At 53.5% G+C, this 27,186-nt stretch overlaps 2 protein-coding genes and 1 long non-coding RNA gene across 5 annotated transcripts; 2 read left to right on the top strand and 1 right to left on the bottom strand.

The window, feature by feature from the left end:
• The first annotated feature begins 3,576 nt into the window (after positions 1-3,576).
• Positions 3,577-4,161, top strand: LOC141407814 (uncharacterized). The gene is made up of 2 exons (XR_012418516.1): positions 3,577-3,693; positions 3,929-4,161. It is a non-coding gene; the product is annotated as an uncharacterized lncRNA (long non-coding RNA).
• An 837-nt stretch (positions 4,162-4,998) lies between these two features.
• On the top strand, positions 4,999-11,639 carry KLHDC7B (kelch domain containing 7B). Its single transcript, XM_005566868.4, has one exon. It carries the CDS (start codon positions 6,903-6,905, stop codon positions 10,569-10,571), a length of 3,669 nt encoding a protein of 1,222 aa, XP_005566925.3. The 5' UTR covers positions 4,999-6,902; the 3' UTR covers positions 10,572-11,639.
• An 88-nt stretch (positions 11,640-11,727) lies between these two features.
• SYCE3 (synaptonemal complex central element protein 3) lies at positions 11,728-25,052 on the bottom strand. Of its 3 annotated transcripts, none has more exons than XM_005566870.4 (3): positions 24,989-25,052; positions 17,892-18,000; positions 11,728-12,016 (listed from the first exon to the last, which is right to left on the bottom strand). In XM_005566870.4, exons 2-3 carry the CDS (start codon positions 17,998-18,000, stop codon positions 11,859-11,861), a joined length of 267 nt encoding a protein of 88 aa, XP_005566927.1. In that variant the 5' UTR covers positions 24,989-25,052; the 3' UTR covers positions 11,728-11,858. The 3 variants fall into 3 exon arrangements, with proteins under 3 accessions (XP_005566927.1, XP_065377969.1, XP_065377967.1); XM_065521897.1 differs by lacking the exon at positions 24,989-25,052 and adding an exon at positions 23,744-23,887; XM_065521895.1 differs by lacking the exon at positions 24,989-25,052 and adding an exon at positions 21,912-22,058.
• Positions 25,053-27,186: the final 2,134 nt, after the last annotated feature.

The following is a 27,186-nucleotide window of genomic DNA, read 5'->3' as shown; positions in this document are numbered from 1 at the left end:
GAGAATGGGAACTGAGCTGAGAGAGCTTCCGGAAGGTTGCGGTGGTCTACTGCAATTCATGTTATTGAGAAACTGCATTAGGCTGATTTCATAAGTGCTGCTGAGGAAGACGCTGAGTTCCTGAGGTGAAAAGGGATGAGGACACCTAAGAAGACAGAAGCGCAACACCTAAAACAACTTTCTGAAATTGTCTAATGTCACACGTTAAAATAATATGAAACATGTTAAAATAATAAAATAATATGAAAATTTTATTTTATCTGAACTACAGTGATTGTCTTCAGATTTTGAAATATAAAAGCCCTTAATTTATTTCATTTTTTAAGACAGAGTCTCGCTCTGTCGGTCAGGCTGGAGTGCTGTGGCATGATCTTGGCTCACTGAAACCTCCACCTCCTGCGTTCAAGCGATTCTCCTGCCTCAGCCTTCTGAGTAGCTGGGATTACAGGTGTCTGGCACCACACCCAGCTAATTTTTTTTTTTTCTTTTAGTAGAGAAGGGGTTTCACCATGTTGGCCAGGCTGGTCTTGAACTCCTGACCTCAGGTGATCTGCCTGCCTCGGCCTCCCAAAGTGCTGGGATTACAGGTGTGAGCCACTGCACCCGGCCAAAAGGCTTTACTTTTTGCTTTATTTTTCTGCTTTTAACCATCCTCCTTTTTGGGGGTTGGGGGGACCTAGTTATTAATAGAAAAAAAACCTTTGCTGGTGTCTTTTTTTCTTTTCTTTTTTTTTTTTTTTTTTTTTTTTTTTTGAGGCAGAGTCTCGCTCTGTCACCCAGGCTGGAGTGCAGTGGTGTGATCTCAGCTCACTGCAACCTCTGCTTCCCGGGTTCAAGCGACTCTCCTGCCTCAGCCTCTGGAGTAGCTGGGACTACAGGCGCTCGCCACCTCGCGCGGCTAATCTTTGTATTTTTGGTAAAGACAGGGTTGCTCCGTGTTAGCCAGGCTGGTCTCGAACTGCTGACCTCAGGTGATCCGACACCTCGAGGCGACCCGACACCTCGGCCCCGGTGTCGCACTTTTTTGCCCGTTTTGGATTCCAGCCTCCTCCTGCGGCCACAGCCGGAAATGCAGAGAAATTCGCGCTCCCCGGGCCTCGCAGTCTCCAGCTTTGCCCGGGGGCTGCGGGTTCACATTTCACCCGCGAATCGCTGTTAACCCTCCAGGCGCGGCCCCGGGGCGCTCGCGCGCTGCCGACGGAGCCATCCCTGACGCGTTCTCAGTTTATGGCGGAAAACGCCAGTCGGCGCCGGACATGACTACAGGCTTTCGCGGAAACAAATTTTAATCCAGTTCTGAAGCCACCACTTGGCGTTCCAGGGCATTTGCACCCCGGGGACGCGCTGCCTCCCGCCCCTTCCCGCCCCTTCCTCAGTGGCTAATATTTGTTTATCAGCGGTGACATTGGTTGATGTATTTGTCAAAGAACAGATTTAGTTCTTCTTCCTAGGTACCTTTTTTTTTTTTTTTGAAACGGAGTCTCACTCTGTCCCCCAGGCTGGAGTGTAGTGGTGCCATATCAGTTCACTGCATCCTCTGCCTTCCGGGTTCAAGCAATTCTCCTGCCTCAGTCTCCCAAGTAGATGGGACTACAGGCGTGCACCACCATGCCTGGATAATTTTTTTGGTATTTTTAGTAGAGACAGGATTTCACCATGTTGGCCAGGCTGGTCTTCAACTCCTGATCTCAGGTGTTCCGCGGGCCGCAGCCTCCCAAAGTGTTGGGATTACAGGCGTGAGCCACTGCGCCTGGCTGTTATTACCTGTCTTTTGGATAAAAGCCATTTTAACTAGGGTAAGATGGTACCTCATTGTAGTTTTGGTTTACATTTCTCTGATGATCAATTATGTTAAAGCACCTTTTCATATACCTGTTTGACATCTTATGTCTTTTAACAATTATTATTCTTGGCCGGGCGCGGTGGCTCAAGCCTGTAATCCCAGCACTTTGGGAGGCCGAGACGGGCGGATCACGAGGTCAGGAGATCGAGACCATCCTGGTTAACACGGTGAAACCCCGTCTCTACTAAAAAATACAAAAAATTAGCCGGGCGCAGTGATGGGCGCCTGTAGTCCCAGCTACTCGGGAGGCTGAGGCAGGAGAATGGCGTGAACCCGGGAGGCGGAGCTTGCAGTGAGCTGAGATCTGGCCACTGCACTCCAGCCCGGGCGACAGAGCGAGACTCTGTCTCAAAAAAAAAAACAAAAACAAAACAAAACAAAACAAAAAACAATTATTATTCTTATTATTATTGTCTTTTTTTTTTTTTTTTTTGAGATAGTCTCACTTTATGACCCAGGCTGAAGTGCAGTGGCATGATTTCAGCTCACTGCAACCTCTACTTCCTGGGCTCAAGCAATCCTCCCACCTCAGCATCCCAAGTAGCTGAGACTACAAGTGTGTGTCACTGTGCCTGGCTAATTTTCATATTTTTTTTGTAGAGATAGGGTTTCACCATGTTGGCCAGGCTGATCTCGAACTCCTGAGCTCAAGTGATCCGCCCACTTTGGCATCCCAAAGTGCGGGGATTACAGGTGTCAGCCACTGCGCCTTGGCCTGTATTGTTTTTTAGTTTTGGTTTCATTTATTTCTGCTCTGATCTTTATTATTTCTTTTCTTCTACAAATTTTGGGTTTGGTTTGCTCTTGCATTTCTAGTTCTGTAAGAGACATTGTTGGGTTGTTTATTTGAAGTTTTTAAAGTCTTTTTTTCCCAGACAGGGTCTCGCTCTGTTGTCTGGGTTAGAGTGCAGTGGCATGGTCCTGGCCCTCTGCAGCCTCGACCTCCCAGGCTCAAGAGATCCTCTCACTTCAGCCTCCTGAGTAGCAGGAACTATAGGCATGCAGCACCACACCTGGCTAGTAAATTTTTTGTAGAGACGGGGTCTTGCTGTGTTGCCCAGGCTGGTCTTGAATGACTGGGCTCAAGCAATCGTCCTGCCTTGGCCTCCCAAGGTGTTGGGATTATAGGTGTAAGACACCACACCCAGCCTTTTCTGCTTTTTTCGGACGTACGCTCCCGTTGCTATAAACTTCCCTTAGCACTGCTTTCTCTGCATCCCGCAGGTTTTGGTATGTCTTTTTTTTTTTTTTTTTTTTTTTTGAGACGGAGTCTCGCTCTGTCACCCAAGCTGGAGTGCAGTGGCCGGATCTCAGCTCACTGCAAGCTCCACCTCCCGGGTTCACGCCATTCTCCTGCCTCAGCCTCCCGAGTAGCTGGGACTACAGGCGCCCGCCACCTCTCCCGGCTAATTTTTTGTATTTTTAGTAGAGACGGGGTTTCACCGTGTTAGCCAGGATGGTCCCAATCTCCCGACCTTGTGATCCGCCCGTCTCGGCCTCCCAAAGTGCTGGGATTACAGGCTTGAGCCACCGCGCCCGGCGGTATGTCTTTTTTTCTTTTTTTTTTTGAGACAGAGTCTTGCTCTGTCACCCAGACTTGAGTGCAGTGGTGCGGTCTCAGCTCCTGCAAGCTCCGCCTCCCGGGTTCACGCCATTCTCCTGCCTCAGCCTCCCGAGTAGCTGGGACTACAGGCATCCGCCACCATGCCCGGCTAATTTTTTGTATTTTTAATAGAGACGGGGTTTCACCGTGTTAGCCAGGATGGTCTCCATCTCCTGACCTCGTGATCTGCCTGCCTCGGCCTCCCGAAGTGCTGGGATTACAGGCATGAGCTACCATGCCCAGCCTGGTATGTCATATTTCCATTTTCATTTGTTTCAAGAAAATTTTTAGTTCCCTACTTAATTTCTTCGTTGACCCACTGGTCATTCAGGGGCATATTGTTTAATTTCCATGTGTTTGTGTAGTTTTCAAAATCCAAAATTCCTCTTGCTACTAATTTCTAGTTCACTTTCTTGCTTTTTAATTTTGTTTGATTTATTTATTTATTTATTTATTTATTTATTTTTATTTTTTATTTTTAGATGGAGTTTCACTCTTGTTGCCCAGGCTGGAGTGCAGTGGTGCAATCTCGGCTCACCGCAACCTCCGCCTCCCCTGTTCAAGTGATTCTCCTACCTCAGCCTCTTGAGTAACTGGAATTACAGGCGTGCACCACCACACCTGCCTCTGATATTCTTTGTTTTGTACAATCGTTTTTGATGGTACAATATTTCTTATTTCGAAAACATTCCAATAATAGAGAAACTTTACATTTGATGGAGTTTGCTGCTCTCTACATATTTTATGTGTGTGAGCTGTCTCTGTATTTAGTTCTGCATTTGGACGTATGTCTTCATTTCACTATAGCACTACTAAATGTTTTAGAAAGGGCACAGCAGTGGCTGAGGCCAGCTTTGCCCAGGCTGGGTGATCAGGTGGTGGTGGGTTCTGGTGGATGCCAGTGTGCAGGTGGCGATGGTGTCGGCAGGCGGGGACGACCCCCATCCTTATTGCACTTGTGTTGTCTCTGAGGAAACAGCAGCTTCAGGTCTTAGGCAGGAGTCCCTTGTTTCTTGGAGAGGTTGGTACAGGGTTTCCTTCCTCCAGTCACTGGGCCGCCTCCGCAGGTAATCCAAAGGGTGCTCCAAGGAGGCTGCTGAGGGTCGGACCTTCCTGGGACCCATTTTCTTGACTTTTTATCTTGAAAGTAAATTGTGATATTTGTGCTATCATAGCACAAGCAGCACGGTGACTCGCGTTTCACAGTGGTGCAGATGATCTCATGTGCTTTTGAAGTCCTGCCACCTTTCTAGCAGTGCCACACTGGGTTTTTTTTCAGTTCTTTTTAAAGAGGCAGGTCTTGCTATGTTGCTCAAGCTGGTCTTAAACTCTTTGGTTAGAGTGATCCTCCCACCTCAACCTCTCGAGTAGCTAGGATTGCAGGCACAAGCCACTGTGCCTGGGTGTGCCACATTTTAACTCTCTAGAAGTTAGGAGGCAGAACTCACCTGTCCTCAGTCACCTTCCCAACCGGGAGTTTCCCCACAAAGGACAAAGTTCTGCCCTTGATCTGAATTTTGACAAAGTGAGGCATTTCCCTTCCACAGAGAATGGGACTGAGCATGTCCTTGCTAGCGGTCCTCACACCTGGGGGAGCTGGTGGGGTGACTTCCTCTGTTCGGTTCCTCCTACCATGGTGTCCTGAGGCATCACAGGCTGAACGCTGCCCTTGTTCTCTGACACAGCCTGGGGTCTTCAGAAGCTGGGTGGAGTTGACTGATGGACACTGAATGGCCTATAAGAAGGTGCAGGTAGGGGGGTGTCATCTCCATCCTCTGAAGGTTTGTGGACCCCAAACTTAACCAAGAGGCAGAGCCTGAGACTGGGACAGAGAATGAGGGCAGGGTCTAGAAAGCTTTTCCCCAACTTGAGGTCCACCTTAAGGTATGGGGCCTACCCTCACCCACTCACTGACATCTAATAGTCCCAGGGGGACCTGGGAGGTGAGTTACCTGAGGCTCAGTAGCGTTCAGGCTGGGTGCCAGGGACACTCCTAGGCCATCTCCTTGCTGCTTGAGTAAGGGAGAAATCCCCAGGCCTACTGTGTCCCAGAGGAAGGAAAAATACACACAGTACTTTCCAGGGAGCCCTGCCTTTGTCCCAGGGACTCCAGGCTCTTTTTCATGTCTGAGCCCCACCTGGCACCTGTCCCAAGACTCACTCCTGAGATGGGATTAGATAAGGAGCAGAGGAGGAGCCAAGGCTTCTCCCTCAGGAAGTAAGTGCTCATATCCGACAGCGGCACCTACATGCCGGCCTGAACCAGGGCTAGGAGGTACCGGCCAGGATGTGGTCTTGCAGGCGAGTCCTCAGCTCAGACAAGGGAAGGCTGAGGACTGAGATGAAGACACCCAGAGTCTGGCTCTTAGAGCACCTGGGGCCAGAGGGGGGTGGTTTCTGAAGGATCCAGGTGCTGGCTGATGCGGTAACTGGAGCAGGGGGCAGGCTGGACTCAGGGCTCACCAGGGACACAGTGAGAGTCTTATCTGGGCAGTCAAGACACTCTCGATGGGTGCAGGGGGTCTAGGAGATCCTAGAAGGTCTAGGCGGGCTGAAATAAGCCTGGCCATAAAGAGAAATATGTTTGGATTTTATTTATCCCATTTTTTTTTTCTGTTGACTTGAAAACCCTATCCCATGTCTGGTGAACCCAGAGCAAGGAGTCCAGAAGCTGCTGGAGGAGGAGCTATGGGAACCTCCGCCTCCCCTCTATGCACCGTCCCTGTGCCCCAATGCAAATTTCCACTGCACTCCTGCAATGATAATGCTCACTGCCAGGACCCATGCCCAGGGTCTCCCTCTTCAGCCCGAGAGACCACCATCAGGCATGGTCCCCACCCCTCCCGTGCACAGCCCCCACCCCTCCCATGCTGGCCCCCACCCCTCCCATGCACGGCCCCCACCCCTCCCATGCTGGCCCACGGTGGAATCTGCCTCTCCGGTTTCTGGTGATTTCATCAGGGCCGCATCACATTGCTAGAGCTAGAGATAACATCTCCCTGTGGGTAACCCTTCCCTGCCAAGCCCCCTGAAGCTGGACCCAGGCTGAGAGGAGGGACTCTGGGGTGTGGAATGAATTTAGGGATGTGAGGGTCTACCAGGCAGAAGCAGGTTGGCTGTGATGTCAGCACAGAGCTCAGGAACGCTGCCACTGGACCCTGGGGCCTATGAGGAGGAGAAGAGGGCAGGAGCTGGTGAGGTGCTTGCAGAGACCCTGGGCTCCTATCCTACCATAAGCCTCACTGTCTCCTGATATCTGCAGCCAGGCCCTACTGACACCCCCAGGCCTGGGTGCAAGCAGAGACCCTACCCTTCCCAGGCCCCGGAGGACTGGTCCACCTTAACTGGGCAGCCCTTGGGGCGGGCGCTGGCCGGTGCCCCAGCCCAGGCCTCTGTGCTCTGTATGCACTGCCAGCCTGCCATCGGGCCCCTTGCAGCGGGTGGCAGCCCTGAACCATGATCGAGGGCACCTTAGAGCCAGACGGTCCCCTCTGGGGCTGGGACTGGGACAGTGACAATGACTGGGATAGTGCTGTGCTGGCCCTCCTGGCGCTGGCTGTGGTGGCTGCCACAGCGCTGGCCTTACACTGGTTTGGCTCCGGGCACGACCAAGAGGCGGCAGGACCAGTGTCCACAGCCCTCAGGGCTCAACCTCATCAGGCAGGAAGAGCGGAGCTGGCCCTGCAACCGAAGTCCAAGGTTAGTGATGGCAGCGAGGGGCAGAGCCCAGGGCAGGGGAAACCGGAGCCCCCAGGACGCGGCCAGCGGAGCCCTGTCCCTGCTGCAGCCCCGGGCGGGGACCCGGCCGCCATGGCCCGGCTTCCACTCAAGACAGCTGTCGAGGAGGCCCGCAGAGGGGCATTAGGACAACAACGGGGCAGTGCCACCCCCACGGCCCCCCGAGCGGAAGGAAAGGAGCCTCCCAGGCCAGGCACTGCCTTCCCGGGCAGGAGCGAAGAGCGGAGGATGTGCGCCCCCCTCCTGATCCATTTCACTCCTCGGAGCCCTGGCAGCGAAGCGGAGGCGCAGGCGGAGACAGGTGGTGTCAGGGCGCCCTCTCGCCAGGCGGCGGGCCCGGCGGGGCAACAGGACAGTGGCCCCTGGCGGGCGGGCGCGGGGCCCTCGGGCTCCCTGGGGAGAGGCCGGGGCCGGCGGCGGAGGATGGACGCCGGCTCGGGAGACAGAGTGCGCCGCCCCCGGAAACTGGACCCGCTTCGCCTGGGCGCCGCGGGGAGCGTGTGGGACGCGGTGGATGAGGCCGCCGCCCTGGACGCCCACGCGCGCGTCCTGCCCACAGGACCCCCACTCGCCCAGGAGCCCGCACCCCCGGTGCTGCCCGCGCCCCGCGCCCCGCAGCCTGGGTCTCAGACGGAGGGCTCTGGGGCTGAGGTTGGCTGGAGCAGGGAGGCTTCGGGGGTCCCTGCCCCCCGAGGAGGCTGGCCCTGGGCCAGCAGGGAGGTCCCGGGCACCCGGAGCTTTGGCCCAGCCCCAGGCTCTACGCGCCCCTGGCTAGACAGTCCGCCTCTAGGACGCCCACTCTCGTCCCAAGGGCCGGGGGCCTCAGGGGCCAACAATGCGGGCCAGGCCGGGGCTGACGGCCCCCGAGACGACAGTCCTGCCGCTGACCTGGGGCGCACCCGGCCCCTGGAGCAAGCAAAGCCGGCCGCAGCCTTCCGCAGCCGCGCCCCCTCCCGGAGCCGTGAGCCCGGCGCGCTCTCTGCCTCCCCGCCCGCAGCTCCCGGCCCCGGGTTGCCACCTGAAGCCCTGACTCTCCCGACCCCTTCTCCTTCAGATTTTTTGCCCCTGGGGGTTACCCAGGGTCCTTCTGTGGGCAAAAATCTCAGAGCAGCGCTAGCCCCAAGTTCAGCCTCAGCCCAAGTCTTAACTTCAGTTCCAACCTCAGTCCTAGACCCAGCCCTGGCCTCATCCCCAGTGTCAGTACCGACCCCAGCCCCCACCTCAACCTCATCCCCCACCTCAGCCCCAACCCCAGCTCCAACTTCAGCTCCAACTTCAACCCCAGCCCCAGCCCCAAGTCCAGCTACAACTCCAGTCCCCGCTCCAGCCCCAGCTCCAGCTCCAGCCCCAACTCCAGCCCTAGCCCCAGTCCCAGTCCCAACCCTCACTTCAGCCCCAACCCCAGCCCTAACCCCAGCTCCACCTCCAGCCCTGACCCCAGCCGCATCCCCTGCCCCAGCCGCATCCCCTGCCCCAGCCGCATCCCCTGCCCCAGCTTCATCCCCTGCCCCAGCTGGCGGGTCAAAGCCTCAGGAGAGTGTGGCTGTCCCCAGGCGCTACCAGGAGGGGCAGGTCTCAGCCAGCTGGGGAAACCTTACTGCCATGGTTCTTAGAAGCCACCCCTTCCCCAGGCAAGAGAGGCCCCAGGGGAGTGTCCCCAGGGCGGTTCCTGGGAGCCCTGTGGATCCCAGCACTTCCACACACTCTGAGGACAGTGATGGTCCCTCTTCTTCAGTGGGGACAGTCATGGGGACAGGTATAGGGGGCCTGGTCGAGGCTGGAGGTCAGCCACAGACAAGAAGCTCCGAGACCAACGGAACGCCCAGCCCAGACCCTCCCCCAGGCCTAAGAGGAGAGGGAACCAGGGAGAAAAGTCTAGACTCGCTGTCCCAAGCCGCGGTGCCCAGGGGCCCCCCACAGCCCCCTGCACAGAGGCCGTCTGGCCCCGTGGCCTGCTCCTCTGTGAGGCGCTCACAGCCGGTACCCCAGCCACGGAAACGCAGCAGGTGTGAAATCGCCCCGACCTCGCAGCAGGAGGTCAGGCCGGCCGCCTCAGGGGACCCTCCAGGGGAGGCGCCGGGGGAGGGGGGCAGCCCTGCCGGCCGCAGCAGGGCGCTCACAGAGAAGCAGAAGGAGGCCCGGAAACTCCTGGGGTTTCTGCAGAGGCCCGGGAGTTGGGGGGTGGTGGAGGGGCCCCGGAAGCTCAGCTCCCCGGCCCTGGAGCCCACCACGGCGGCGGCCCTGCGCGCGCGGCTGGACCTGGGCAGTTGCCTGGACGTGCTGGCCTTTGCCCAGCAGCACGGGGAGCCCGGCCTGGCGCAGGAGACGTACGCGCTGATGAGCAACAACCTGCTACGAGTGCTGGGAGACCCGAGCCTCTACCGCCGGCTGAGCGCAGCCGACCGCGAGCGCATCCTCAGCCTGCGGACCGGCCGGGGCCAGGCGGTGCTGGGCGTCCTCGTACTGCCCAGCCTCTACCAGGGGGGCCGCTCAGGGCCTCCCAGGGGCCCTCGTGGCGAGGAGCCTCCTGTGGCAGCCCCTGTGCCCCTACCTCTACGTTCGCACCTGCATGTGTTCAACCCCCGGGAGAACACCTGGCGGCCCCTGACCCAGGTGCCCGAGGAGGCCCCGCTCCGGGGCTGCGGTCTCTGCACCATGCACAACTACCTGTTTCTGGCGGGGGGCATCCGAGGCTCCGGTGCCAAGGCCGTCTGCTCCAACGAGGTCTTCTGCTACAACCCTCTGACCAACATCTGGAGCCAGGTTCGGCCTATGCAGCAGGCCCGAGCCCAGCTCAAGCTGGTGGCCCTGGACGGGCTGCTGTATGCCATCGGTGGCGAGTGCCTGTACAGCATGGAGTGCTACGACCCGCGTACAGATGCCTGGACCCCACGCGCGCCTCTCCCCGCAGGCACCTTCCCTGTGGCCCACGAGGCTGTGGCCTGCCGTGGGGACATCTACGTCACAGGGGGTCACCTCTTCTACCGCCTGCTCAGGTACAGCCCCGTGAAGGATGCTTGGGACGAGTGCCCATACAGTGCCAGCCACCGGCGTTCCAGCGACATCGTGGCACTCGGGGGCTTCTTATACCGTTTCGACCTACTGCGGGGTGTGGGCGCGGCGGTGATGCGCTACAACACGGTGACCGGCTCCTGGAGCAGGGCTGCCTCCCTGCCCCTGCCCGCCCCCGCCCCACTGCGCTGCACCACCCTGGGTAACACCATTTACTGCCTCAACCCCCAGGTCACTGCCACGTTCACGGTCTCTGGGGGGACTGCCCAGTTCCAGGCCAAGGAGCTGCAGCCCTTCCCCTTGGGGAGCACAGGGGTCCTCAGCCCATTCATCCTGACTCTGCCCGCTGAGGACCGGCTGCAGACCTCACTCTGAGTGGCAGGCAGAGACCCAAAGCTGCTTCACGGCTCTGCAGGGAGACCCTCCTGGGATGGGCCTGAGAGGCCAGGGCTCAGGGAGGGGCTGGGATCGGAACCTCCTGCTCTTGTTTCTGGACAACTTTCCCCTTCTGCTTTAAAGGTTGTCAATTATTTTGAAGCCCAGACGCCCTCAGCCTCTTTCTGCCCCTTACTCCACACTCAAACTGTTTCCTGACTCAATTCTGTGTCTGCTTACAGACCCACTCAGCCTGCTCACACCCCTCTGTCTGTGGGACTCCCCATTCCCTAGAGCCAGGGACTGATGCGTCCCCGCAGACAAGGACCTGGCTTGCTGGAGCTCTGCTGAGCCGAGAGAGGAGGGGGTAGAAAACATTCACATTTCCTAGGCTCTGTCAGCAGGACAGGGAGCAAAAATGTCCCCAGGCAATGCCCTCACCTCTGGGACTTCCTGCCTGTCCTAAGGCCTCCCCAGGTACCAACCCTGTAGCCATCTGGGTCTGTTTGACGCTCTGGATTCTCAAGGGCCTAGAACCCTTGCCTCTGAAACTGGGTCCGTTGGTGCTGTCCTGCAGTCTGCAGCCCCTACCCATACCCCCAGCCCACACCAGGCCAGGCCCACTCCGGGCTCACCACCCTCTGCAGCCTTGTGGGGCTCTCCAAGCCCCTCCAGAAGCCCACCCCACTTCTCACCAATCCCCCACCTCTAAATGAGGCCTGAGTGTCACCCTAGTTCTGCCCCTTTTTAGCTGTGTGGACTTGGACATTTGACTTCCCTTTCTCCTTGTCTGTAAAATGTGGACAGTGGACATCTGTCACCCAGGAGAGTTGTGGGAGACAAGATCGCAGCTGTGAGCACCTTGCACGGTGTCCAGGACGCACAGCACAATCCATGCTGTGTTTTCTCCCCTTACGCACTTTGAAACCCATGCTAGAAAGGTGAATAAATCTGACTATGGCCCACTCCAACCTCCAGCCTGGGTGTCCCTGTCTGGGCTCTATTTTTTGTTTTTTATTCTATGTTCAGCACCACTGGCACCAAATACATTTTAATTCACCGAAAGCACCTACAGCTTGCACTTGTCGTGTTTTGTTCACAAGGCTTGATAGGCAGCTGGGTGGATCATGGCATGGGAGAGAAGAGGTCCTCAGGCTGTGCTTAAAAATAAGTTTATTAAGAAACAAGTACAGTGCATACAGCTGTTCGCGTGGGCACCAGCTCCATCCCCCAGGGACCTCTTCACGGGCAGAGGGTGGCATGGCAGCTGTGGTGGGCCAGTGGGGCCTACGGTCTTTGCTTGGTCTCATGCAGCAGCTCTTGCCAGTTCTTCTCCATCTCCTCCTTGCAGTTGACGAAGGCATCCTCCAGCCGACGCATGGACTCAGCCAGCGTGGGGTTGGTGCGCATCACCACCATGTCATAGGCCATCCAGGTTGCCTGCACTGCAACAAGCAGACAGGCCTGGTCAGGCCACAGAGAGGGGCTGCAGCTCCGGGGTACTCCAGAAGGGCCAGATGCTTGCAGCTGGGCTCAGCATCTGGAGGCCCAGACCCTGCTGAGGCACCAGTTACTCCAGGGAGAGACAGCTGGTAGGCTACTTGTTACAGGCTCATAACAACTCCCTGCAAATATCCAGAGTGACACTTCCCAGTCTCATGCAAGGCATAACTTCTGGATACACCAGACATGATGTTAAAAAGCCAGAGGCCGGTCTGATACGAAATGCGAGGAGAATTAGAGCACACCGCAGCTCCTTACCTACATGCAGTTCACAGCCAGTGGCTGCAGGTGGCCCCTGAGGAGTCCTAACAACTACCCAAGCTCACACACTCAGGCAGAGCTGACTGTTCCTAGTCCTGCAAGACCCCAGCCTCATGTCACCTTATGTTCAGTGGCCTGGGATGCCTGCCCACCTCCACCTGGGCACCTCTATGCTTTCGCCGAGGCCCAAGCCTGGGGCTTTTCCCCTTGGAAAGGTGTCCTTGACCATCTACCAATGAACTGACGTACTCTCTTGCTCTTTCCCTCTGACAGCAACTTGAAGGTAGCATTCCCTGGGCCTATAGGTGGACACATGCTTCTTGTGTGAACTCTAAGGAAGTGTGTGCAGAAATCCCACCTCCAACCTTTTCTCTGCATAGTCCACTGGCTGGTGTGGTTCAGCCCTCTACAAATATACAGAACAAAGGTCATCTCCCCTCTGCACGACAACCAACTGTAGATAGCAAACATATCCCTTTAAAATTCCTCTTTGTGAAATCCTAACAAGCATCCCAGATCATTCCCACACAGGGAGGCTGCAGACCACCTGGACAGCAGGTGCAGCAGGGACCTGGGAGCCAGAGCAGAGTGTGCCTTCCAGCTCTCCACCTGCCAACTATGTGACCTGGAACAAGTGGCTTAAATATATCAATCCCGGCCAGGCGCAGTGGGTCACGCCTATAATCCCAGCACTTTGGGAGGCTGAGGGGGGCGGATCATGAGGTCAAGAGATTGAGGCCATCCTGGCCAACATGGCCAGTGTTCCTGGCCCATCTCTACTAAAAATATAAAAATTAGCTGGGCATGGTGGTGGGTGCCTGTAGTCCCAGCTACTAGGGAGGCTGAGGCAAGAGAATCGCCTGAACCTGGAAGGTGGAGGTTACAGTGAGCCAAGATTGCACCACTGCACTCCAGCCTGGGCAACAGAGCGAAACTTTGTCTCAAAAAAAAAAAAAAAAAAAAAAAAAAAAGAATCAGGCCGAGACGGGCGGATCACGAGGACAGGAGATCGAGAGACGATCCCGGCTAACACGGTGAAACCCCGTCTCTACTAAAAAATACAAAAAAAACTAGCCGGGCGAGGTGGCGGGCGCCTGTAGTCCCAGCTACTCGGGAGGCTGAGGCAGGAGAACGGCGTAAACCCGGGAGGCGGAGCTTGCAGTGAGCTGAGATCCGGCCACTGCACTCCAGCCTGGGTGACAGAGCAAGACTCCGTCTCAAAAAAAAAAAAAAAAAAAAGAATCTATCTATCTATCTATCTATCTATCTATCTATCTATCTATCTATCTATCTATCTATCTATCTATATCTATCTCAGTCTCCTCATCTTTGGAGACTCCACCAATCTCATGGCTTACTGTGAGGATTAAATGGGTGATATATGTAAACTGCCTGGCACACATATTATGGACTGAATGTGTCCCCCCAGATTCACCTGTTGAAATCCTAACCCCCGACGTGAGGTATTAGGAGGTCGGGTCTTTTGGAGACGATTAGGTCCTAAGGGTAGACCCTCCTGAATGGCATTAGTACCCCTTAAAGAAGAGACACAAGAGCTTACTCTTACTCTATGCAAGGATATGTGAGGCTCTATTGAGGATACAAGAAGGTGGCTGGTCAGGCAAGGTGGCTCATACCTATAATCCCAGCACTTTGGGAGGCTGAGGTGAGTGGATCACTTGAGCTCAGAAGTTTGAGATCAGCCTGGGCAACATGTTGAAACCCTGCCTCTATAGAAAATATAAAATTTAGCTGGGCATGGTGGTGTGCACCTGTAGTTGCAACTGCTCAGGAGGCTGAGGTGAAAAAAAGGATCCCTCGAGCCTGGAAGGCAGAGGTTGCAGTGAGCCAAGATTGCACCACTGCACTCCAGCTTGGGTGACAGAGTGTGACCCTGTCTCAAAAGAGAAAAAAAAAAAAAAGAAGGTGACCATCGTCCAGGTACAGTGGCTCACGCCTGTAATCCCAGCACCTTGGGAGGCCGAGGCCGGTGGATCACGAGGTCAGGAGATCGAGACCATCCTGGCTAACACGGTGAAACCCCATCTCTACTAAAAATACAAAAAAATTAGCTGGGCGTGGTGGTGGGCGCCTGTAGTCCCAGCTACTCGGGAGACTGAGGCAGGAGAATGGCGTGAACCCAGGAGGCGGAGCTTGCAGTGAGCCGAGATTGCTCCACTGCACCCCAGCCTGGGCGACAGAGTGAGACTCCGTCTCAAAAATAAAACCAAAAAACAAAAAAACAGAAGAAGGTGACCATCTACAAACCAGGAAGAGACCTCTTACCACATACCAGATCTGTTGGCACCTTGATCTTGGACTTCCCAGCCTCGAGAAATGAATGTTTGTCTTGTATTGCTTTTGAGTTGAGATCTTGCTCTGTTGCCCAGACTGGAGTACAGTGGCAAAATCATGGCTCACTGCAGGCTCCAAACCCTCGGCTTGACTGATCCTCCCACCTCAGCCTCTAAGAGGCTGGGACCACAGGTGTGCAACACCATGCCCAGCTGTTTTTTGTTTTTTGTTGTTTTTTTTGAGATGGAGTTTCGCTCTTGTTGCCCAGGCTAGAGTGCAATGTCGCGATCTCAGCTCACCGCAACCTCCACTTTCCAGGTTCAAGCAATTCTCCTGCCTTAGCCTCCTGAGTAGCTGGAATTACAGGTATGTACCACCCGCCTGGCTAATTTTGTATTTTTAGTGGAGACGGGGTGTCTCTATTTGAGTTGAGGCTGGTCTCGAACTCCTGACCTCAGGCAATCCACCCACCTCGGCCTCCCAAAGTGCAGGGATTACAGGCGTGAGCCACCGTGCCCGGCCATAACAAAAAAACAAGTTTTTTGAGTGCAAATTAAATCACTGTTTCTTGGCTACATTCTCTAGAGAGTACCAGATTATAACTTTTCCTCATATTTTTCGTTGGTGCCCTAATGAAATAGGTTCCTTATTCCGTTCTAATGCACAAATTACTCTTATAATTGTCTAACTTATCTCTCCTCATTTTACTTCCCAGGAAACTAAAATCATGGTATTCTGAAGATGACCAAAGATATGAATCTCCCTCATTTGGCGTCGCACTCGGCCCGGATCTGTTTCACTGCAAATGCTCTGCTGCTAAAACGATACAAGCATCCTCCCTCTATGCCCAGGGATTATCACAGAAGAGAGAGTCTCACTCTGTCCCCCAGGCTGGAGTGCAGTGGTATGATCTCAGCTCACTGAAAGTTCCATCTCCTGGGTTCAAGTGATTCTCTTGCCTCAGCCTCCCGAGTCGCTGGGATTACAGGCGTCCGCCACCACGCCCGGCTAATTTTTGTATTTTTATTAGAGATGGAGTTTCACCATATTGGCCAGGCTGGTCTTGGACTCATGACCTTGTGATCCTCCTGCCTTGGCTTCCCAAAGTGCTGGGATTACAGGCATGAGCCACTGCATCCAGCCTGTAGCAGATTTATATAAAAATGCAACACGTGGCTGGGCGTGGTGGCTCATGCCTGTTATCCCAGCACTTTGGGAGACCAAGGTAGGCAGATCACGAGGTCAGGAGATTGAGACCATCCTGGCTAACACGGTGAAACCCCATCTGTACTAAAAATACAAAAAAAAAAAAAAAAAAAAAAAAAAAATTAGCCATGTGTGGTGGCGGGCACCTGTAGTCCCAGCTACTCAGGAGGGTGAGGCAGGAGAATGGCATGAAGCTGCAAGGGAGAGCTTGCAGTGAGCCAAGATCGTGCCACTGCACTCCAGCCTGGGTGACAGAGCGAGACTCCATCTCAAAAAAGAAAAAAAAAGAAAAAAAGCAGTGTAGGTCATTTGGCATGCCAGATGGTTTAGGATTAAATGTTAAAAAGGAATGCAAAGCAAAGTAGAAGAAAATACAACTAATATTTCACTGATCTCAGATTAGGAAAAGACATTCTAGGTGTCAAAATAATGGGAATAAATCAGAAAGGAAAATATTGATAGATTTTTCAATATATAAAACTGTTTGCTGGCTGGGCATAGTGGCTCACGTGTGTAATCCTAGCACTTTGGTAGGCCAAGGCAAGTGGATCACCTGAGGTCAGGAGTTCGAGACCAGCCTGGCCAAAATGGTGAAACCTCATCACTACTAAAAATACAAAAATTAGCTGGGCGTGGTGGCGGGCGCCTGTAATCCCACCTACCCAGGAGGCTGAGGCAGGGGAATCACTTGAATCCGGGAGGCGGAGTTGCAATGAGTTGAGATCACATCATTGCACTCAAGCCTGGGTGACAGAGTGAGACTCCATCTCAAAAAAAAAAAAAAAAAAAAAAGGCCGGGCGCAGTGGCTCACACCTGTAATCCCAGCACTTTGGGAGGCTGAGGTGGGCAGATCACAAGGTCAGGAGATCAAGACCATCCTGGCCAACATGGTGAAACCCCGTCTCCATTAAAAATACAAGGCCAGGCGCGGTAGCTCACACCTGTAATCCCAGCACTTTGGGAGGCTGAGGCGGGCGGATCACGAGGTCAGGAGATCGAGAACATCCTGGATAACACGGTGAAACCTCATCTCTACTAAAAATACAAAAGATTAGCCAGGCATGGTGGCGGGCGCCTGTAGTCCCAGCCACTCGGGAGGCTGAGGCAGGAGAATGGCGTGAACCCGGGAGGCGGAGCTTGCAGTGAGCCGAGGTTGTGCCACTGCACTCCAGCCTGGGCGACAGAGCGAGACTCTTTCTCAAAATAAATAAATAAATAAAATCAAGCTGTGCTCTGACCACCTTGGGCACATGTCATTAGGACCCCCTGAGGTTGTGTCACAGGTAAGTGTCCCCAAACTTGGCAAAATAAACTTTCTAAATTAACTGATACGTGTCTCAGCTATTCACAGTTCACAAGTACATAGGCAAAATATTGCAAACATTTCTAAGTATAGATTTTCTAAAGTCTGCTCTAGTGAACACAAATTATTTGGCCAGGCACCCTGGCTCACACCTGTAATCCCAACACTTTGGGAGGCCAAGGTGGGTGTGTTGCTTGGCCAAAATTGGTTCAAGCCATGAGGAGAAGGATAAATTGGGTATGACTCATCATACCTGCCTCTCCTTTGGAATTCAGAAAAAGGTGACCAGCATTAACATGAACACAGACCTTAAGTTTGATAAGAAACCTTTACAATCTATTCCCTCTGAAGCCTGCTACCTGGAGGCTTCCTCTGCATGATAAAACTTTGGTCTCCACAACCCCTTATCATCATAACCCAGACATTCTTTTCTATCGATTCCAGGTCTTTAGACAGTAACTCTTTCCACCAGTTGCCAATCAGAAACAATTTAATCTACTTGTAACCTGGAATCATCCCCCTTTGAGTTGTCCCACCTTTCCAGATCGAACCAATGTACCTCTTACAGGTACTGACTGATGTATTCTCCCTCCCTAAAACGTATAAAAGCAAGCTGTACCCTGCCAACCTTGAGCATATGTCCTGAGGACCTCCTGAGGGTGTGTCACAGGTGCATCCTTAACCTTGGCAAAATAAACTTTCTAAATTGATTGAGACCTGTCTCAGATGCTTTTGGGTTCACACATCCTACCTGAGATTTTCTCCATCTCTTCCAATAGTTTTTCCAAGTCCTTATTCAGATCTGACAGCATTTTCAGCATGTTGTCATAGTTTCTTTCCTCAGGGTCAGCATCAGCCATCTAGGCAATGCACAGAAAGAAGCTGCAGTGAGACAGACCCACATTTCAATTCCAGCTCCACTGGTTATAACTCAGTGATTTCTCCAAGGAATTCCTTCCCCATCTCTCAGATTCAGACAATACCACTTCCTCCACAGGGCTGTTGTGAAGGTTAAATGGGAAATGTCTAAACGCCCCAGCATAGCATTTGGCACATATAAGTCGTCCTTCCCCTTTCTTCCATCCTTGCCATACAAACGTAGCTGAAGGCTGGAGTCATTAACATAGAAAACATCTTCATCATCATAAGGAAAAAAGTCTGTCATAATGGTGACATGGAATTTTTTCCGGCAAAACCATACTGAGTTCCCAGTAAGATGCGAGCTATTGTGCTGATATGTTATAAAGATACAATTCCTGTACCTAAGGAATTTCTAGTGCAATATGGGAGTAAGTCACACACACCATATGACAAACCAGGATGTGACAGATGTCAAAGCAGTTAATGTAATAATTACAGACGTCAAGCGATGGGAGCCTGGAGGAGAGTAAGTTTAATTTTAAAATATGAAATGATTCATACATTAAAAAATTATCATCAACTTCATTTTCCAGAAGAATTCTCCTGGGCATTAGAGGTAGTGCCCCATAGAGACTGTCCTGGTTCTGGAATTGAGCTGCCTGGGTTCAAATCTTGGCTCCACCACATATCAGCAGTGTTATGTTTGGCAACTTACACATCTTCTTGACAAATTTTTGGTAATTTTTGTAGGTTTTTTTTTTTTTTTTTTGAGACGAAGTTTTGCTCTTGTTGCCCAGGCTGGAGCACAATGGCATGACCTTGGCTCACCACAACCTCTGCCTCCTGGATTCAAGTGATTCTCCTGCCTCAGCCTCCCGTGTAGCTGGGATTACAGGCACGCACCACCACGCCCAGCTAATTTTGTATTTTTAGTAGAGACAGGGTTTCTCCATGTTGGCCAGACTGGTCTCGAACTCCCGACCTCAGGTGATCCACCCACTTTGGCCTCCCAAAGTGCTGGTATTATAGGTGTGAGCCATCGCACCCAGCCAAGTTTTGTATTTTTTTAAAAGGGAATTATTAGTAGTACCTGTATCTTGTGGAGTTTTGTGAGGATTAATTTAAATAAATTATATACTGTTCAGCACAGTACCTACCATAAGGAGCACTTAATAAATCATATCTGTTGTTATTTAAAATGTTGAACAGTAATTAAATCACTCCAGATCCTCTCATCTTTATTAATATACATTAATTCATTCTGTTAATATTTGATGCTCACCTATTTATCTACAAGGCACTAGTAAGAAAGGAGAGAAATAGATTAATAATGTTGTAAGAGCTGTCAGGGAACTTGTACCCTCATGAAGGTGAAGGAAGGAGCCAGGTAAGCATAAAATAGGGAGGGATGGGCCACAGATGCTGTGGTATTGTTCCCACTGTGCATGTGGGGAAAGCCTTCCTGGTCTTTACTTCAGAGTTATAGGCATCCACTCAGTTCTCCTGTGACTTCCTGGGCCTACCTCATCATGGTGCCTCTTAGCTGGTATGGTGATTGTGGATTCCTCTACCTCCCCAACTAGACTGTGGGGTCCTGGAGAGTAGAAGCCATCTTTCCAATGAACTATTCCTAGTGTTCAGCTCACAGCTAGGAAAACAGCAGTGCTTAATAAATATTGGCTGAATAAAGGAGTTGACTATTGTAAAGCCCTAATTCTGAAAGAAAATCATGATCATTGGCCAAGCGCAGAGGCTCACGCCGGTGATCCCAGCACTTTGGGAGGCCGAGGCGGGTGGATCACCTGAGGTCAGGTGTTTGGGACCAGCCTGGCCAAAATGGTGAAACCCCATCTCTACTAAAAATATAAAAATTAGCCGGGTGTGGCAGTGGGTGCCTGATCCTAGCTACTGGGATTACTGGGGAGGCTGAGGCAGGAGGATCACTTGAACCAGGGAGGCAGAGGTTGCAGTGAGCCGAGATTGTGCCATTGCACTCCAGCCTGGGCAACAAGAGGGAAACTTCATCTCAAAAAAAAAAAAAAAAAGAAAATTATTATCTTTCCCCTCTTGCCATCCTCCCTGTTAAGGGTAGAGATTCTGAGGGGGAGGCAAAGGGCCCTCCAGGAGGCCTGACAGGCAGATCTGAGAATGAGGATGCAGGGGCAGGGTGTATGGTCTTTTGGGATCTGTAAAGGAGCTACTTCTGTGGGCATGAAGCCATTCCACATGCAGGGACCCCATCCTGCTTTTTGGTAAGTAGGAATAGTTTGCTAAGCGTGAGTGGGGAGGTACAGGCAGGTGGCAGGGCAGAGGGCTAATAGTGGGTGATGGGAGGAAGAAATGTCTGGAACGCCTTCCTTAACCCTCTCCTATAGCTATTTCCTCTCCTTCCTTTCCCAGCCAGGCCTCACACATTTGCTTGTCCTCCTCACTCCACTGTCATCTGGCATCTGTCTCTGATACTGACAATGCCCTCACCAAAGTCATAACTGGCACACCCAGGGCACTTTCTGTCTTTCTTTTATTTAACATATCTGCAGCACTGACATTTGGCCACTTTCTCCTGCTCAAAATCCTCTTCTCTTGATGTTTTAACCTTGTTTTCTCCAAACTCTGTCCACCTCTGGTAGTTCCTTCCCTGCTCTTTCTTGGCTCTCTCCTTTGCTGGCTCTAATGGGTCAAACAGGGTCCTTTCAGCCCCTTCTCTTCTCACTACACACTCTTTTTTGTTTGTTTGTTTGAGACGGAGTCTCACTCTGTTGCCCAGGCTGGAGTGCAGTGGCGTGATCTTGGCTCACCGCAACCTCCACCTCCCCAGGTTCAAGCAATTCTCCTGCCTCAGCCTTCTGAGCAGCTGAGATTACAGGCGCCTGCCACCATGCCCGGATAATTTTTGTATTTTCAGTAAAGATGGCGTTTTGCCATGTTGATCAGGCTGGTCTCAAACTCCTGAACCTCAGGTGATCTGCCTGCCTCGACCTCCCAAAGTGCTGGGATTATAGGTGTGAGCCACCATGCCTGGCCAGGACTTTGATTTTTATTCTGAATGAGATGAGGAAACACTGGAAAAATCTGACAAAGGTGATGTGATTTGAATAATGACTTAAAAGGATCACTCTGGCTTCTATGTTGAGAATAGACTTAGGGGTGGAAATGGTGGAACAGGGACATCAGTTAGGAGGTAGCTGCAGGCCGGGCGCGGTGGCTCAAACCTGTAATCCCAGCACTTTGGGAGGCCGAGATGGGCGGATCACGAGGTCAGGAGATCGAGACCATCCTGGCTAACACGGTGAAACCCCGTCTCTACTAAAAAAATACAAAAAAACTAGCCAGGCGAGGTGGTGGGCGCCTGTAGTCCCAGCTACTCGGGAGGCTGAGGCAGGAGAATGGCGTGAACCCGGGAGGCGGAGCTTGCAGTGAGCCGAGATCCCGCCACTGCACTCCAGCCTGGGAGACAGAGCAAGACTCCATCTCAAAAAAAAAAAAAAAAAAAAAAAAAAAAAAAAAAAAAGGAGGTAGCTGCAAAACTCCAGGTAAGGAATGATGAGGCTTGGACCAGAGTGTTAGAAGTGGAGGTAGTGGCCAGGCTTAGTCGCTTATGCCTGTAATCCCAGCACTTTGGAAGGCCAAGGCGGGGGGATCACAAGGTCAGGAGTTCAAGACCAGCCTGGCAAACATGACAAAACCCTGTCTCTACTAAAAATACAAAAATTAGCTGGGCATGGTGGTGTGTGCCTGTAGTCCCAGCTACTCAGGAGGTCGAGGCAGTAGAATCCCTTCAACCCAGAAGGTGGAGGTTGCAGTGAGCCGAGATCGTGCCACTGCTCTCCAGCCTGGGTGACAGAGCAACACTCTGTTTCAAAAAAACAAAAACAAAAATAAATAAAAAGTGACCACTGGATTTGACAACCTGGAGATCACACTGGCAATCTTGACAGGAGCTGTTTTCATGGAGTGGCTGGAACAAGAGCCCAGTTGAAATGTTTCTAAAGAGAGGGAAGGAGAAGTAGAAACTGGTGAGTTTTACTTCAAAGAGAAGCAGAGAAACAAGCCAGTACCTGGAATGTAATGTAGAGTCACAGGGGTATTTTGTTTTAAGTTGGGAGATATTACACTAGTGTCAAAGACTACAGTATTTGGGCATGGCAGGCCCAGGCACAGTAGCTCATGCCTGGAATCCCAGTGCTTTGGGAGGCTAAAGTAGGAGAAATGCTTGAAGGCAGGAGTTTGAGAGCAGCCTGGGCAACAGTCTCCACAAAAAATATTTTAAAATAACCGGGTGTGTTGGTGCACACCTGCAGTCCTAGTTACTCAGGAGGCTGAGATGGGACAGTTGTACTCTAGTCTAGGCTACAGAGGAAGAGCTGGAAGATCTCCTCTGCAAAAGAAAAAAAGGCTAAGTAAATTCAAGATATTTGATTGGGGTGTCACTGATCAACTCGGTGAGATGTTTCAGGAGAGGCATAAAAGTAAAAATATTTTCGTGAATAATTAATGGATCATTAGACAAAATGGATCGTGTGTACGGATTTAGATGGGAAGGGGAGAAAAAAATAGGAGATAACTAGAACGTGATACAGAGTGAAGGTTTTTTGCTTTTTGAATTCCTCATGTTTCTAGGCTGTGTGGAAAGAGCTAGCTTGACAGAAAAGCCCCCAAGAATCAGGGGAAAGGGTAACTGATAGGTGCAGGGACTGGTCTCAGACAAGTAATTTCACCCTGTGCAGGTAAGGGAAGGTAAGGAGGTAGGGATAGAATAAGGTAGGTAGAAGTAAAGGTAGGATGGCAAGGGGGGCATTTCAGGCCTGATGGTCTCTAACTCCCTAATAAATGGCAATGAAAAGTTTCTTCTTGTAACAACAGACGTTCTTGGTTTGAGGAGAATGATAAAGCTTTATCAAAGCTGCATGCCTCCCTAGGGGCACTTAGGCATGTGGCTGAGGCCACATGGCTACAGTGTCCTCAGGACCCTAAGATGGCACACAGACAATGTCTGGAGTGTAGAAGGCCTGGGAATGTAAACATACACACAGTGGATGGACAAGGTAAGGACACTGAGGGCACAAGTATGAGAGTGGTTTAAGGGGTGCTTAAGATGATGGGGTGAAGCAGAGACATATAAAAGACGTAGTTTCTATAAGTGGGGCATTGGGGTGGCCCCATGTAGATTTGGGGATAGAGCATGAGACTGCTAGAAGGATGGAGGCTGTGGCCAGAGCAGCACTGGATCTCAGAAGAGGGATGGGTCTGAAAAGGAGATCCAGGGAGAGGGTGTGAAAGCTGATGTGGAGGAAGCAGCCACAGGATTAGAATTCATGGCATTTCTTCCCTGATGAGACTGCCCGGGATGACTGGGACTGGGTGGAGAAAGAGGCCTGAGCCTGCACCAAAACAATGGAACGGGGCTTAGGATGGGTGGCGGGAGTGTGGAGCGGGAGAAGTGTGGGGCAGGAGGAGTGTGGGACGGGAGGAGTGTGGGGCGGGAGGAGTGTGGGGCGGGAGGAGTGTGGGGCGGGAGTGTGGGGTCTGGGTTGGGTATCACTTTGGGTGTGAAGGACAGGAGTTGAGGGAGTCAGAGCCTAGAGTCTGGTTTGTGGTCTGAGTGTCTTGCCTGGTACAAAGAGTTTCTAATAGAGCCTGGGATCCCTCTCAGAACAAGGAATGTGAGGGGATAAGAGGGATGCTTGGTGCAGAGATGTGCTCCTCTGTACGGGATGACAGCAGCATAGGAAGGGAATGTACCTGTGATGTGCGGAGGGAAGTCTTGGAGTTGGGGCTATGAAGAGTCTGGGCCGGTCCTGAAGTGCAGGTGGGAGGAAGCCAGAGGTGCAGGTGGGAACTTGGGGTGTGAGGTGGTGTGTGGACTCTGGGGTCCCAGGTGTGGCAGATGTAAGGGTAAGAGGGGCAGGTTGCATGGAATGAGAAGCCCAGAGTGTGTAGACTTCAGGATCGGGAGTGTACCGTGTGAGGAGATGTAGATGAGTTGTAAGGGCCTGAAGGACTGAGGTGAGGCATGTGAGGTGGGGAGAGTGGGGTATGGGGTGTGCAGTGAGGGGAGAGGGGGAGGAATGAGGCGGCGTGAGGGGTGAGGCGGGATAAGGGTGAGGGGTGAGGTGGCGTGAGGTGGGGTGAGGGGTGATGTGAGAGATGAGGGGTGAGGGGTGAAGGGTGAGGGGTGAGGCGGGGTGAGGCGGGGTGAGGTGCGGGGTGAAGCAGGATGAGGGGTGACAGGCGAGGCGAGGTGAGGGGTGAGGTGAGGTGAGGCGGAGTGAGGCGGGGTGAGGTGGGGTGAGGTGGGGTGAGGTGAGGGATGAGGTGGGGTGAGGTGAGGTGAGGCGGGGTGAGGTGAAGTGAGGCGGGTGAGGGGTGAGGTGGGGTGATGTGGGGTGAGGCGGGGTGGGGTGAGGTGAGGCGAGGTGGGGTGAGGTGGGGTGAGGCGGGGTGAGGTGAGGGATGAGGTGGGGTGAGGTGAGGTGACGGGTGAAGCAGGATGAGGGGTGAGGGGCGAGGCGGGTGAGGGGTGAGGTGAGGGGTGATGTGAGAGATGAGGGGTGAGGGGTGAGGCGGGGTGAGGTGAGGTGAGGCGGGGTGAGGTGAAGTGAGGCGGGTGAGGGGTGAGGTGGGGTGATGTGGGGTGAGGCGGGGTGGGGTGAGGTGAGGCGAGGTGGGGTGAGGTGGGGTGAGGCGGGGTGAGGCGGGGTGAGGTGAGGTGGGATGAGGTGGGGTGAGGTGACGGGTGAAGCAGGATGAGGGGAGAGGGGCGAGGCGGGTGAGGGGCGAGGCGGGTGAGGGGTGAGGTGAAGAGTGAGGCGGGGGTGAGGGGCGTTGGGGGAGGAGCACGGGGTGTGGGGTGAGTGGAGTCGGGTCGAAGCCAAGGGTCTGGTTTGGGGTTGGTGCCGCCGCGAACGCCAGGACAGGGTCAGGCGGAGCCCAGCCCTCAGGGCGCGTCGGGAGGGCCGGGGTCCGGGGCGGCGCGGCCTCGCTCACCTCCGGCTTGGCCGCGCTCCAGTCCTGCTCTGGCGCCCCCAGCGGCCGCTTGAGGAACAAGGCCGCTCCTCACGAGGGATGCCCCGCCCTTTCCGGTAGCGGACCCGCCCCGGAAGTGGCCTTTCGCCCTCATTGGGTGTCCTCGGGAAAAGAGGCGGGTCATCCCGTGTTGCTCCCGTCGGTCCGCGGCGTCCGCGTCTGGGACTGGCAGGTGCGGTGCTGGGGACGTCCTGAGGTTGAGGGAGAACCCTGCGGAGATGAAGAGCTTCCCGGCCTGACAGTTTTGCCCCCACCTCCTTCTTGAGCTTAAGGATTTACACGCAGGGCCCCGTTTGCCTGCTGTGTCCCCAGTGTCCCGGACAGCGCCCGGTACCAAAGGTGCTGGTAAACATTTGCCGAATGAGGAGCGAACGCCCAGCTAGTTCCACTGTCACAGCGACCATGTGTGGCGGACATTGTCTGGCATGTGTCTTACAGAGGAGGCAGCCCAGGCTCAGGGAGACGAGGCAGAGGTGCACGCAGGTCCATGTGGGCTGGAAAGTGCTGGGGTCTCCCGGGCGCTCCTGGTCTCCAGGCAAGAACTGGAAGCAGAGCCACTCAGCACCGAGAGGGGCAGTGACAGAAGCCTCCGGCTGAGAGGAGGCTGACCAGAGGCCAGTCTGAGCTCAGCCTTTTTTCAGAGGGCCATGGGCACCCTACAAGGGTGGTAAGTAGGCGAGTGGCAGAGCTAAAAGGTCTCTGGCTGCCGAGGCGGGTGGCGCCGGAGCCGGCCGTTTGGCTGAGTGGTGGACAGAGTCAAAGCCATTCCAAGGTCGACTTGAGAGGGCTTGGTTATGTGGGAGGGAGGGAGGGAGAAAGAAGGAACGGGCTAATGGCCGGGGTGATACCACTGGCAGAGGTGTGGAAGAGTGGGAGAAGCTAGCTTGGAAGGTTAACTTTGATTTTGAACACCTTGTGTTTGAGAATCCTGACAAACCTGAGACCCCCTGAATTTTCTCTCAGGGATTCTGATTCTTAACAGCCTGATTGCAGAGGAGGAAAAATGGCTGGAGTTGAGCCAGACAGTTCTGGGCAAGGAGTGAGCATTCGCCTGTTTATTGAGGAGGCTGCTGCCTGGGCCACACTGCCTCCCCCCGCTGCCAGGTTCCTGCCCCGTTGAACCTGGTTTTCTGGCCATCCCTTTCCACCTGCGAGCTGCTCTTCACACTTCCATTTGCTTATACAGCCCAGAGCCGATTTCTGTTACAGCACCCCGGAGAAACATGAGTCAGGAATAATTTCTTTTTTTTTTTTTGAGACAGAGCCTCACTCTGTTGCCCAGGCTGGAGTGCATTGGCACAGTCTCGGCACACTGCAACCTCCACCTCCCGGGCTCAAGTGATTCTGCTGCCTCAACCTCCCGAGTAGCTGGGATTACAGGCGCCTGCCACCACGCCCGGCTAATACTTGTATTTTTAGTAGAGAGGGGGTTTCAGCATGTTGGCCAGGCTGGTCTCGAACTCCTGACCTCAGGTGATCCGCCCGCCTCGGCCTCCCAAAGTGCTGGGATTACAGGTGTGAGCCACTGTGCCCGGCCCGAATCAGGAATAATTCTGATGGCTAATGAAGACAGCTTCCGGGAGAGTAGGAGAAAGGGCACAGGATTCCAGGCAGAAGGCCCATCTAGGGCAAAGGTGAGGGTGTGGCTCAGGCTGCCTCCTTTGGGGAATGGCGACTGTGTTCTGAGCTCAAGGTTCTTGGTAAGGGACGGAGAAGACTCAGGAAAGATCAGTTGAGCTGGAATGTGCGGGCTCTTGAATACCCTGCTCAGGAGCTGGAGGTGGGCTACCCTGCAGACTCCAGGCCATGAAGGCATGGGCTCTTGGGAAGCCCGGGAAGATGTCAGGCTGGTCTTTCCATGCCCTTGTGTATCTGAGACCAACTGTCACTAAATGTTTCCCTTACACCCTGGACACACAGCTAGACTCTACTTCTCAGGTTCTCTTGGAATACAAGTCTTGCCGGGCGCGGTGGCTCACGCCTGTAATCCCAGCACTTTGGGAGGCCGAGGCGGGCGGATCACAAGGTCAGGAAATCGAGACCACGGTGAAACCCCGTCTCTACTAAAAATACAAAAAATTAGCTGGGCATGGTGTCGGGCGCCTGTAGTCCCAGTTACTTGGGAGACTGAGGCAGGAGAATGGCGTAAACCCAGGAGG

The sequence above is a fragment of the Macaca fascicularis genome, chromosome 10, assembly GCF_037993035.2.
Source record: "Macaca fascicularis isolate 582-1 chromosome 10, T2T-MFA8v1.1".
NCBI classification, from domain to species: Eukaryota; Metazoa; Chordata; class Mammalia; order Primates; family Cercopithecidae; genus Macaca; species Macaca fascicularis.
The sequence above is the reverse complement of the archived record's forward strand: the minus strand, read 5'-3'. Positions and strand labels throughout refer to the sequence as shown.